This window comes from Carassius carassius, chromosome 42, assembly GCF_963082965.1.
Source record: "Carassius carassius chromosome 42, fCarCar2.1, whole genome shotgun sequence".
Taxonomy (NCBI): domain Eukaryota; kingdom Metazoa; phylum Chordata; class Actinopteri; order Cypriniformes; family Cyprinidae; genus Carassius; species Carassius carassius.
In genome coordinates, this window is record NC_081796.1 from 25,766,569 (window position 1) to 25,780,207 (window position 13,639).

Below are 13,639 nucleotides of genomic sequence, written 5' to 3' on the forward strand. Positions count from 1 at the left end.
TGAGTGTGTGTGTGTGTGTGTGAGTGTGTGAGTGAGTTGAGTGTGTGTGTGTGTGTGTGTGTTTGTGTGTGTGTGTGTGTGAGTGTGTGTGTGAGTGTGTGTGTGTGTGTGAGTGTGTGTGTGTGTGTGAGTGTGTGTGTGAGTGTGTGTGTGTGTGTGTGTGTGAGTGTGTGTGTGTGTGTGTGTGTGTGTGTGAGTGTGTGTGTGTGTCGTGGAGTTTGTGTTCATTTGAGTGTGAAGGAGGTTTTTGTACGACGCTTTCACTAGAATGAAACACTGTGGTACACTTTTGGTGGAGGAACTAAACTGACGATCAGAAGTAAGTCTTTCTTAAATGATCTAATATAAATATATAATGTGTGTGTGTGTTTTAAATAGAGGTTTAATGTTATTTGATAATATTTGGCAACAATATTCTTAATTTATTAAAAAAGAAATTACTAACAAGCTCTACTTACATTTCACATCTTATTTATAGTCAAGTTATTTATTTATTTATTTTATTTTGCACCAGTTGTTGTATTTTAATTATTAAATTTTGTCTGCAATGTTAAGAAATATTTGGTGATATTCCATATTTTTACATTTCAAGCCATAGTTTATCTTTGTACTTGATGTTTTAAATTAGTTTTTGTAACACCTGATGTATGCTAACATTTTAATATTGTTTCATTAATGCCCCTTTTTACGAATTTTTTAATTATTTCTTAATATACTTCAACTGGTGCATGACATAAAACTGAATAATGTAGAGAAAATACAATTTAATTGCTGTCATCATTAGTCAAAAAGAAATTCAGTTGATAAACAGTTAAAATAAATGATTTAAACCATTAAGTTTATTATAAATATGTTTATGAGAAGATGTCCTGAATGATTTCTATTTTCAAAATAATAAATTGAAGTAACCAGTTATAAAAAAAAATTTAAATAAAGTTATATAAGATGTTTAAAATGTATTTATTTCAGAAAGTAACAAATTAGCATATATTTTACTGTATCATGTTTGCTTTAGAGAAGTGATATATTTATGAATACTGTATACAGTATCTTATACTTGATCACTGTAAAAATATGTAGAATTTACAGTAAAAATCACAGCTGTTCTTGTTCTTCACTTCCAAAAATGTAACAGTATTTTACTGTAAAATTACATGAAATGTCCAGTTAGATTTATTACAGTTTTCCACTGTGTGTAGTAAAAGAACTTACAGTGAACTGATGAACAGGTTTTCACCGTAGCATTTTTAGTCTTGTACCTTGTAACTTTTTTTTATTGTAATAATAGTAAATATTAATTCTTCTAATGGAGAATCATTTTAATCTTCATTCATGATATTTGTGTTATATGAAGGACAGCATTGATGTGGAGTTACAGTAAAATTATGAACTGATTGTGATTTTCACATTGAAGATTGCAGCTGCAGATGTTAATAACTGTGTGTGTGTGTGTGTGTGTGTGTGTGTGTGTGTGTGTGTGTGTGTGTGTGTCTCTATGTGTGTGTTTCAGCTGGTCCCGCAGTGAAGCCCTCCGTGTCTCTGCTGCCTCCCTCTTCTCTGCAGATCTCTGGAGACTCAGCCGCACTGCTCTGTCTGCTCAGCTCTTACTCTCCACAGGGGGCGCAGGTGAGCTGGACGCTGGACGGGTCAGAGGTCACCGAGGGGGTTCAGACCAGCGCAGAGAGCGAGCGGGACGGACGCTACAGCCGCAGCAGCGTCCTGAGCCTCAGCAAAGCACGCTGGGAAGCCGGCGAGCGCTTCGTCTGCAGAGTAACACATGACGGAGCTGCTCAGGAGACCTCGTTCCTCAAGAGCTCCGAGTGCTGATGTTTCTCCAGTGAAGAGCAGCAGGATTCACAGCAGTCTCCTGATTTACAGCTCAATACTCAAGCAGTCTTTCAATGTGCTGCCATTGCTGTTCATTCAATAAAGCTTCTGAACGCCTTACATTTGTGTCCGACTGCATCATTGATCAGTGTGTCCTTCCTTCAGAGTCCTTCACTAAAGTTTCAGCTGCTGTTGATGGATTGTAATAGTTGAGAACAGCTGTGTTTAGCAGTAAATGTGAACTGAAGCTCTTGGGGTTTGAACATGGTCTCTGGAGACGGAGCTGCTCTATTCTGAGATCATCAGAATCACTAAAGCTGTCAATGCAAATCTGATTTCAGCTCAAACTCACAGTTTCTCTGTTTGATCGGTTAAACGCTCTGAACTGGAACAGTTTCACTTCTGCTCATCAGAAATGAGTTATGAGTAAGAAATGAATTATCAGCTTGAGATGAAGGAGCTAAGTGAGAAACTGCTCAAGATTATGTTGCTGGTGATAGACAATGAATTTACAAAACATAAAAAAACACAATGCTATAACACTGGATCTGAGAAATATGGTGCCATTGTTTTTGTTTTTTATGAATTGATACACTGTAATTTTTCTTATTATAGTTGAGTCAAGCCCGTCTGTCACAGGACAGATCACAGTCTGATAGAGCTGATTTGACTCCTGACTCAGTTGTGAGCTCATGTGTAGTTCTGTGTTTGGTCTCTGTGTGTCAGTAGTGAGTGATAGTGTTTGAGCAGCTGCAGCATCAGTTCAGTCACTGTGACTCTGACTGACACAGGTTTTTGTACCACGCTTTATCACTGTGTGAATGTATCATCACCCACACAATCACCATCAGAATCTGTTCTGCAGTGGTAACTCTGACAGTAATAATGTCCAGCATCTTCAGTCTGGACTCCACTGATGGTCAGAGTGAAATCACTGTTAGATCCACTGCCACTGAATCTAGATGGAGTTCCTGACTGGAGAGTGTTTGCAGCATAAATCAGGAGTTTAGGAGCTTCTCCAGGTTTCTGTAAGTACCAGTGTAAAGGCTGAACACCCAAACCCTGGTAAACTTCAGGACTGGTTTTACAGGACATGGTAACTTTGTCTCCTGGTTGAACAGGTTTCACTGCAGGCGTCTGAGTGACTGTCACTCCAGCTGCTGATTCTACTTCAAGAAAAATGAACAAACATTCAGAATTCAGTATTTGTTGAAGGACAGTATTTCTGGCACAGATGGTCAGTTACAATAGAGTATGTTTATCTCCTCACCTGTGAAACAGTAGCTCGTGAAGATCCAGATGAAGATGGTGATGAAGCTCATGGTTGCTGTTGTTCAGATTCTCAAACTCACAGAGTTATAAAACCTCCTGAAGCTTGTGCTGAAATGCAAATCATCTCTATGTAAATCTGTGTACGGCTTACAGCAGATGATGCACATAAAACATCTTTTCTCATGTTATGAGTCAAAAACACTTATTCATGTGTCTAAAGCTCCAGGTTTTCTGATGTTTCAATCACAGTTGCATCTAGAAACACGTGTCACTGTGAACTCAATGAGAGGGCAAAAGTCATTCCAGAGGTCAAAGGTCATCAAAACATATTTTAAAAGCTGCTTTAATGATTTAAAACACTTTGAGAAATAAATGATCATTTAGATACTCAAAATTAAAATGTCTAATAAGTATGTGACAAATAAATGCATTTTCTGAATAATATAATTTAATTTGTTTATTTACTTTTTTATTTATAAATAATTTCTAGTTTTCATGCATCAAGAGACATTTAGATATGATGAGGCTGTTTTTATAAAAGTCAATCCAATTATCCAATATATCAGTGTGTGTGTGTGTGTGTTCATTTGAGTGTGACCAAGGATTTTGTACGATGCTTTATCACTGTGTAAACACAAGATCACCCACACAATAATCATCAGAATCTGTTCTGCAGTGAAAACTCTGACAGTAATAATGTCCAGCATCTTCAGTCTGGACTCCACTGATGGTCAGAGTGAAATCAGTCCCATCTTCTGTTCCATTCCCACTGAATCGACTGAAACTATCATCATAGAGATCGTTTACTCCAGTAATGATGAGTTTAGGAGCTTCTCCAGGTTTCTGCTGATACCAAGCTAAACCCCAGCTATCTATTCCAGGATCAGTTTTACACTCTATATTGGCGTCTTGTCGTTCAGAAACAGTCACAGCTTCAGGCTGAGTCACAGTGATTCCTCTGGATGCTGCTGACAACAACATTATATGTGTTCAATCAAATCAAATCAACATTAAAGAGTCAAAAATGAGCATCTTTGACTTCTGTTACCTGGAATAAAAGCTGCCAGAATCCAGATGAAGCTGCTGAAGAGATTCATTGTGTTTGTTGGTTTTGTACCGTGGTAAACAGCAGTGTGTTATAAAGTGTTGAGTCTGAACGCTATAAACACTCGGAGCGCTGAAGCATGTGCTGATGCAAAGTGACTCTCTGTGGAAAAACCCTCCTGGAGGAAAACAGACATGAACATCCCCACATGCAGATGAAACCTGAGCCTCTAAACCTGTTTTAGTCTCATGATCCAGTGGTGTGTGTTTTCACTTCTTTAGAAATCTGGAAATCATGTCTTTTTCATTCTGTGTGAGTCTCTGGTTCAGACTGCAGGTTTTCTCTTGATTCAGTGACAGAGCTGAAACATTCAGAGAAACAAGTGTGTCACTGTGAACTCAGTGTGAGGGCAAAGGTCATTTCAGAGGTCACAGGTCATCAAAACTTCTTAAAAATGCTTTGAGAAAAATACAATCTTTTAGAAACCCAAATGAAGATGTGTAAAGAAAATGTATCAATACAGAGATTTTCATCACTTCAGTCCAATAATCCATGACTGCTGTTGAGTCTCATATCAGTGTGTGTGTGTGTGAGTGTGTGTGTGTGTGTGTGTGTGTGTGAGTGTTCGTGTGTGTGTGTGTGTGTGTGTGTGTGTGTGAGTGTTCGTGTGTGTGTGCGTGTGTGTGTGAGTGTTCGTGTGTGTGTGAGTGTTCGTGTGTGTGTGTGTGTGTGAGTGTGTGTGTGAGTGTGTGTGTGTGTGAGTGTGTGTGTGTGTGTGTGTGTGTGTGTGAGTGTGAATGTGTGTGTGAGTGTGTTTGTTAGTGTGTTTGTGTGTGTGTGTGTGTGTGTGTGTGTGTGAGTGTGTTTGTTAGTGTGTTTGTGTGTGTGTGTGTGTGTGTGAGTGTGTGTGTGTGTGTGTGTGTGTGTGTGTGTGAGTGTCGTGGAGTTTGTGTTCATTTGAGTGTGAAGGAGGTTTTTGTACGACGCTTTCACTAGAATGAAACACTGTGGTTGACTTTTGGTGGAGGAACTAAACTGACGATCAGAAGTAAGTCTTTCTTAAATGATCTAATATAAATATATAATGTGTGTGTGTTTTAAATAGAGGTTTAATGTTATTTGATAACATTTGGCAACAATATTCTTAATTTATTAAAAAACAAAAACCATTAAAATTACTAACAAGTTCTACTTACATTTCACATCTTATTTATAGTCAAATGTTCTTCCATTTTTTGCATCAGTTTTTGTATTTTAATTATTACATTTCGTCTACAATGTTAAGTCATATTTGGTGATTGTTCATATTTGTACTTAATGTTTTAAATTAGTATTTTTACACCTGAAGTTATGCAAACATTTAAAAATATTTTAATGAATGTATTTTTTATGATTTTTCATTTATTTCTTAATATATTTCAATAGGTGCATGACATAAAAGCTGAATAATGTAGACAGAATATAATCTAATTGCTGTCAATGTGAGTCAAAAAGACATTCAGTTGATAAACAAGTTAAAATAAATGATTTAAACTATTACGTTTATGTATAGTTGTTTATAAGAAAATGTCCTGAATGAGGATTGTTTTCAAATGAATAATATATTGAAGTAAACAATTATAAAATATCACAATAAAATTATCAGAGATGTTTTATAAAATCAGTTTAAACATTTTACTTATTTCAGAAAGTAACAAATTAGCATTTTACTGTACATCACGTTTACTTTAGAGAAGTGATATATTTATGAATAGAGTATACGGTATCTTAGACTTGATCGCTGTTAAAAAATTTAAAATTTACAGTAAAAATAAAACGTCTGTTTGCCAGACTTCTTGTTCTTCACTTCCAAAAATGTAACAGTGTTGTACTGTAAAATTACATGAAATGTCCAGTTAGATTTATTACAATTTTTCACTGTGTATAATAAAATAACTTACAGTGAACTGATGAACAGGTTTTCACTGTAGGATTGTTACAGTCTTGTACCATTAAAATAACTTTTTTTTTATAGTAATAATAGTAAATATGGGAGAATGATTTTAATCTTCATTCATGATATTTGTGTTATATGAATGAAAGTAGTGATGTGTAGTTACAGTAAAATGATGAACTGATTGTGATTTTCACAGTGAAGATTGCAGCTGCAGATGAATAAACTGTGTGTGTGTGTGTGTGTCTCTCTGTGTGTGTGTGTGTCTCTGTGTGTGTGTGTGTGTGTGCGCGTGTGTGTGTGTGTGCGTGTGTGTGTGTGTGTGTTTCAGCTGGTCCCGCAGTGAAGCCCTCCGTGTCTCTGCTGCCTCCCTCTTCTCTGCAGATCTCTGGAGACTCAGCCGCACTGCTCTGTCTGCTCAGCTCTTACTCTCCACAGGGGGCGCAGGTGAGCTGGACGCTGGACGGGTCAGAGGTCACCGAGGGGGTTCAGACCAGCGCAGAGAGCGAGCGGGACGGACGCTACAGCCGCAGCAGCGTCCTGAGCCTCAGCAAAGCACGCTGGGAAGCCGGCGAGCGCTTCGTCTGCAGAGTAACACATGACGGAGCTGCTCAGGAGAACTCGTTCCTCAAGAGCTCCGAGTGCTGATGTTTCTCCAGTGAAGAGCAGCAGGATTCACAGCAGTCTCCTGATTTACAGCTCAATACTCAAGCAGTCTTTCAATGTGCTGCCATTGCTGTTCATTCAATAAAGCTTCTGAACGCCTTACATTTGTGTCCGACTGCATCATTGATCAGTGTGTCCTTCCTTCAGAGTCCTTCACTAAAGTTTCAGCTGCTGTTGATGGATTGTAATAGTTGAGAACAGCTGTGTTTAGCAGTAAATGTGAACTGAAGCTCTTGGGGTTTGAACATGGTCTCTGGAGACGGAGCTGCTCTATTCTGAGATCATCAGAATCACTAAAGCTGTCAATGCAAATCTGATTTCAGCTCAAACTCACAGTTTCTCTGTTTGATCGGTTAAACGCTCTGAACTGGAACAGTTTCACTTCTGCTCATCAGAAATGAGTTATGAGTAAGAAATTAATCATTAGTTCTAGATGAAGGAGCTAAGTTAATGCTAGTTTAATGCCTTATAGTTTAATGTGCAAAATGTAATGTACAAAACCACAACAAGATATTGCAATATAATTGTTTGCTTTGATATCTGTTTATCTCTCTGTTTTCTCTGAATCTGAGTATAGTTGCGTCAAACCCGTCTGTCACAGGACAGATCACAGTCTGATAGAGCTGATTTGACTCCTGACTCAGTTGTGAGTTCATGTGTAGTTCTGTGTTTGGTCTCTGTGTGTCAGTAGTGAGTGATAGTGTTTGAGCAGCTGCAGCATCAGTTCAGTCACTGTGACTCTGACTGACACAGGTTTTTGTACCACGCTTTATCACTGTGTGAACACCCTGCTACCACTGATGACATGAAAACTCAGACAGTAATAATGTCCAGCATCTTCAGTCTGGACTCCACTGATGGTCAGAGTGAAATCACTGTTAGATCCACTGCCACTGAATCTAGATGGAGTTCCTGACTGGAGAGAGTTTGCATAATAAATCAGGAGTTTAGGAGCTTCTCCAGGTTTCTGTAAGTACCAGTGTAAAGGCTGAACACCCCAACCCTGGTAAACTTCAGGACTGGTTTTACAGGACATGGTAACTTTGTCTCCTGGTTGAACAGGTTTCACTGCAGGCGTCTGAGTGACTGTCACTCCAGCTGCTGATTCTACTTCAAGAAAAATGAATCAACATTCAGAATTCAGTATTTGTTGAAGGACAGTATTTCTGGCACAGATGGTCAGTTACAATAGAGTATGTTTATCTCCTCACCTGTGAAACAGTAGCTCGTGAAGATCCAGATGAAGATGGTGATGAAGCTCATGGTTGATGTTGTTCAGATTCTCAAACTCACAGAGTTATAAAACCTCCTGAAGCTTGTGCTGAAATGCAAATCATCTCTATGTAAATCTGTGTACGGCTTACAGCAGATGATGCACATAAATCATTACAGTGTTCAGGATCTTATTTCATGTTATGAGTCAAAAACACATTAAAGTGTCTAAAGCTCCAGGTTTTCTGATGACTGAAATCACACTTTCATCAAGAAACAAGTATGTCACTGTAAACTCATGAGAGAGCAAAGGTTATTCCAGAAATCAAAGGTCATTGAAACATATTTTAAAAGCTGCTTTAATGATTTAAAACACTTTGAGAAAAAAAAAAATATCATTTAGATACCCAAAATCAAAATGTCTTATAAAAATGTGACTAATTCATGCATAATACATGAACTTAAGAAACATCACTATAGACAGCAGCGATGCATACTGGCTTTTATGATGCATTGTGGGAATGTTTTGAGCATGAGCGTGATGTCATCCCTGAGTAGTGCACTGACTAGTGAACTAAGGAGCTGATTGAGACACACTCTTACTGACTGACTCACATGTGAACATTTTCATGCTCAAATCATTGTTTATCAATAAGTGTGAACTTAAAAAAATAGAATAAAAATTACAACCAACTTAAACCAATGTTTAAATAAATAGTAATAAATATCTATTTTTAAAAAAAATCTATATTTTTTGCCTTTTATGACTCTTGCTTTGTACTTTTGCATTGATTTTAATGAAAAGCTGCTGAGCTTTCTTTGCTATGGAGCTGGTGTTGAGAGATCAGGTGAAGTTCTCCGTCAGATGAACACCAAGGAATTTGGTGCTCTTTATGATCTCCACAGAGGAGCCGTCGATGTTCAGAGGAGAGTGGTTGGTATGTGATCTCCTAAAGATCTCTTTTAATACCCATATGGAAATATAATATGATGTATATTGCTCTATATTAAAAGTGATATTTCCATATGTTACCCATAAGGTGATGCAGAATTTCCACATACATATATTCTCTGGATAGATGAAGATATAACTTTATAACACGTTAAATCCTCAGAGCAAAAGCTCTATATGTCTATATGTTAATAATATCTACTGTATGTGATGATTTTTTTTTCTGTGGTAATTGTATCAACCATATATGTGACTATATGATGATTCATTATCAAAGTTAGGATACTTTGATGAATAAAAAGTAAAAAAAAAAAAAAAAAGAAGCTATGTTTTTAAAATATAAATATTTTGTAATAACGATATACACTACTGGTCAGTAATTTGGGGTCAGTAATTTTTTTCTTTCTTTTCTTTTTAAATAAAATCAATACTTTTATTCAGCAAGGATGTGTTAAATTGATAAAAAGTGATAGTAAAGAAAATGTATTATTAGAATATATGTTATTGGATTTTTTTTTTTTAATAAATGCAGTTCTTTTTAACCTTTTATTGATCAAATATATGAGACAGCAGAACTGTTTCCAGCACTCATAATAAATCAGAATATTAGAATGATTTCTAAATGATCATGTGACTGGATGTTACATGTGACACTGAAGGCTGGAGGAATGATGCTGAAAATTCAGCTTTGCATCACAGGAATACATTTTTTTTTTTTAAAGTATATTCAAATAGAAAACTATTATTTTAAGTTGTAATAATATTTCACAATATTACTGTTTTTTCTGTATTTTTGATCAAATAAATGCAGGCTTGATGAGCAGAAGAAACTTCTTTCAAAAACATAAAAAAAAAAATAGTAATGTTTCCAAACTTTTGGTCTGTACTGTATATATATATGTTGAGCTGTTGAGCTTCAATCTCCATCATGTGATGGATCTATAAGAGCACAATGAATCAAATCAAAACCTCAAAGCTGTGCAGATCCAGTTTCCAGCATTTCTCTTCTCCCTACAGAGAGTCAGAATATGAGGAGAAAGAGCAAAAACAACAGAGTTTCAGATCCTCCTTTGAGCAGCTGCAGCATCAGTTCAGTCACTGTGACTCTGACTGACACAGGTTTTTGTACCACGCTTTATCACTGTGTGAACACACGATCACCCCCACAATAACCATCAGAACCTATTGTGCAGTGTAAATTCTTACAGTAATAATGTCCAGCATCTTCAGTCTGGACTCCACTGATGGTCAGAGTGAAATCACTGTTAGATCCACTGCCACTGAATCTAGATGGAGTTCCTGACTCAAGCTTTTTTACATAACGAATCAGGAGTTTAGGAGCTTCTCCAGGTTTCTGTAAGTACCAGAATATATAATCATCTCCATCTTTATCCCTGACCACATCAGTGCTGGTTTTACAGCTGATCTTCACTGTTTCTCCTGGTTGTGCTGCTGTTGAGGGACTCTGAGTGACGCTGATCTGTCCTCTACACTCTGAAACACACAAGAAGAAAATCAACTCAAAACTTTGACAATATACTTGAAGAAATGAATTGATATCAAACTTGTGCTGCACAAACCTTGAGCAAACGCTGTGAGAGTCCAGATGAAGATGATGATGAAGGTCATGTTGATGAAGATTGTTGTGTGTGTCAGTGATGAAGTGTTAAACTCACAGCACTATAAACACTCTCAGAGCACTGAAGCATCTGATCAATATGCAAATGAACTGATCCTGTATTTAAATGAGCTTCTAAATGAAGTTTGCTCATTCATTTCATCCTGTCACTGATTGTATGTTTCTAGAGATTGTAACCTGGAAATAATTTCCGACATTAAAACTTGTTATTAACGTCAACATCCAAAAAAGTTTCAAAGGAATATGCCTGAAAGTGATACACGGGCCTCATTTTTACCTAAATCATTTACAATTTATTTGAGTAGATATTAAAAATGTATAAGGTGTGCATTGTAATGAACACATTACTGTTGTTTTTAAGACTGTAAATCCTTCTCCTCAAATGCTATTGAACTTCAACATTTCTCATATTATCACAGTTTATTTGCTATGGTTTAGAAAATGGTTGTAACGGAGCAAACCAGACAGGAGACGTGCGGATCCATATGCAAGGCTTTTATTGACATGACATGGTCAGAAACGGGCATAGATCAGGTGATGGCTAACAGGCGTGTAGAAGGAAAGGCTAGAGCGGTCCGAGAAACAAGCAAGGGTCAGTCCACGGCAAACGTAATCCAGCAGGGTGAGACAAGAGGGATAATCCAGGTACAAGCAAGGTCCAGGCAGGGGCAAACAGTATCCAAACAGGGCTAAACAAGAGAGGTAATCCGAGGCAATCATACAAAGAAGAGAACACAGGGAAACAGGCAAGGCAGGACTAAGAGTAAACTTATACCTCAAAAAAGCAGGCTCCGTAGGGTAGCTATCAGCTAACTATTGATAAGCGCATACAATACTCGGCAGCCTGAAGGTGTCTGAGTGTTTATATAGTGAATGTAATCAGCATTTTCAGCAGTGTGTTTGAGATCAGTGCCTTCAGCTGTGTGTGCAATTAGTGCAATGGGTGATGGGAACTGTAGTCCGGGGTGAAGTGCAACAGTGGCTGTAGTGCCGGAGTCCATGTAGTGAGCGGGTGACCTCTGGTGGTGAATGGATGGAAGTTCATATACCAGATTCGTGACAATGGTAATAAAATATGACAAGAACTCAGAGTTAAACTGTGTCAGAACAAACTCATCCTGATTTTGTTAGATAACTTTGATAGAAAGGTGTGTAATGGATTACAATTAACCAAAACTTCAGACAGCTGTCAATATGACAATATTTACACAACTATCTATACTCCGTTGACCAATTACCAAGCAATGCTTTATTTTTGTTCAGTCTGTGGTGTGAAAAGCTTGCATTAGCAACTCAGGAAAAAACACGTAAGCAAAACATGGTCAGGTCGAAGTGTATTTTTTGGTCCCAGTTATTATTATTATTTTATCAATTTCACTAGTAGTCCACTGTATGAAGAATTGGGTATAATATGTCACAGTTTGATATATATATATCAAAAATTATATGTGGTGTCTGAATAATTGTTGGTTTGACTGCATTAATTCTTATTAAAACTACAAAGTCATTCAGTCAAGAGCAGTGAGTGATTTTCTTTCTTTTATTTTTTTGGATTAACATTACATCAATTAGTAGCTAAATTAGACGCAGTCACCTGAGACAATGAATGCATCCAATATAATACACATCTGATTTTTTTTCTCATCTGTTATCTTCCACTTAAGACATAACCATAGTTTTTTCGAACATACTTTACAAGATGGGTATTTTGACAAATTCTGTATGTATTTGCCGGTACAAGAGCAAGAAGAGGCAAATTCTGTGTTGAAGCATTTTGAAACGCCTCTCTCTGTGTGCGTCCTGAACACCAGAACACCTCGGCTGCTGAAATGAGCTCTTTCTTTTCTGTTCAATCTGCGTACTCTGTCTATAGAGATCAGTGATACTGAATTTAAGACCAGCTTTAGTAGATTAGCCTGACTCTCTCATATTAGACTTTGAGATTATTTTTACTGTATTTGGATTTAAACATCACTGTTAATTCCCAAATTTATTAATTAATCTGACTCTCTCATATTAGACTTTAATTCCCAAATTTGATATTAAATCCATGGATGTTCCTGCAGGTTTTTATCAGACATGAGGATCATCACACACATATCTCTGTCAGTCTCTGAGTTTGATGAGGAGTCACGTCACACATGATATAATACATGTTCACTCTTTATAAATCTTTATCAAATAAATGTACATATGGTGATATGCGTATGTTTTTTAAAGGTGCCATCTGTCATATCTGGCAAAAAAAATCAAGTCATACTCCACATTCCATACCAGATGGGGGCAGTATGCCTCAATAAAGTGAATTGGTCTACTCTAGAGTAACAAACGAGAAACGGCAGTCTCTAAGCTCCGCCCCTACCTTCACAACAACACTAGAGCATAGCCGAAGCCTATAAGACAGCGGTTCTCAATTGCAGTCCTCGCGCCCCACTGCTCTGCACATTTTGAACGTTTCTCTTAGCGCTTCAGACATTTGTTCTATTCGAACATAAGTGCCCTGCGAAGTGGACATCACAGGATATTCAGCCATGATTCCAGTTCGAATCGAACGTAGCTATATGTTCCAATCAAAGTGCATTGAAGTGTGCAAGACGTGAATTTAAATTGTATCGATTTACAGAGGTATATGATGTCACAGTTGTCCATGTTTAAAGACGCTGCACAGCACAAATCAGTGAATGAATGTTTCGATGTGAGGTAAACTTCTACAGATTTCCCCTGCTCAGAGAGTAGGGAGCAATGAACATTTAGAACACAGTTCATGCACGGAGTTCATTTCTAACGAGCTGATTATCTGAATCAGGTGTGTTAACAAAGAGAAACGTGCAAAATATGCTATAAGAGGACGTTTTGCCTCTTTTGTGATTTTGAAACATGACATCTTCAAGCTACTCCCCTTCACCTTTACCAGTGAATATGTTCATATTCGTTTTGTTCATATTACATTGAGTTGTAAATACACATTATTGGAATTAAATTAATTTGACAGACAGCATACTGTCAACATCATTGGTCAACATCAGACAGCTGATGACCAAGCTAGCGCCAACCAACGTAACCAGAGCTGCCAACTCTCTAGCATTCACCGTG

At 37.3% G+C, this 13,639-nt stretch overlaps 2 long non-coding RNA genes and 3 gene segments (V, D, J or C); 2 read left to right on the forward strand and 3 right to left on the reverse strand.

The window, feature by feature from the left end:
- The first annotated feature begins 106 nt into the window (after positions 1-106).
- On the forward strand, positions 107-1,947 carry LOC132123866 (uncharacterized). The gene is made up of 2 exons (XR_009426695.1): positions 107-319; positions 1,511-1,947. It is a non-coding gene; the product is annotated as an uncharacterized LOC132123866 (long non-coding RNA).
- An 81-nt stretch (positions 1,948-2,028) lies between these two features.
- On the reverse strand, positions 2,029-3,191 carry LOC132124348 (immunoglobulin kappa variable 1-8-like). The segment is given in 2 exon segments: positions 2,029-2,993; positions 3,098-3,191. Coding segments are annotated over 2 exon segments (408 nt in total).
- Positions 3,192-3,594: 403 nt separating this feature from the next.
- LOC132124228 (immunoglobulin kappa variable 1-12-like) lies at positions 3,595-4,559 on the reverse strand. The segment is given in 2 exon segments: positions 3,595-4,064; positions 4,148-4,559. Coding segments are annotated over 2 exon segments (393 nt in total).
- A 499-nt stretch (positions 4,560-5,058) lies between these two features.
- Positions 5,059-6,844, forward strand: LOC132123960 (uncharacterized). Its single transcript, XR_009426699.1, has 2 exons — positions 5,059-5,192; positions 6,409-6,844. It is a non-coding gene; the product is annotated as an uncharacterized LOC132123960 (long non-coding RNA).
- Positions 6,845-7,475: 631 nt separating this feature from the next.
- LOC132124385 (Ig kappa chain V-III region PC 4050-like) lies at positions 7,476-8,039 on the reverse strand. The segment is given in 2 exon segments: positions 7,476-7,850; positions 7,955-8,039. Coding segments are annotated over 2 exon segments (387 nt in total).
- Between the last annotated feature and the right edge of the window lie 5,600 nt (positions 8,040-13,639).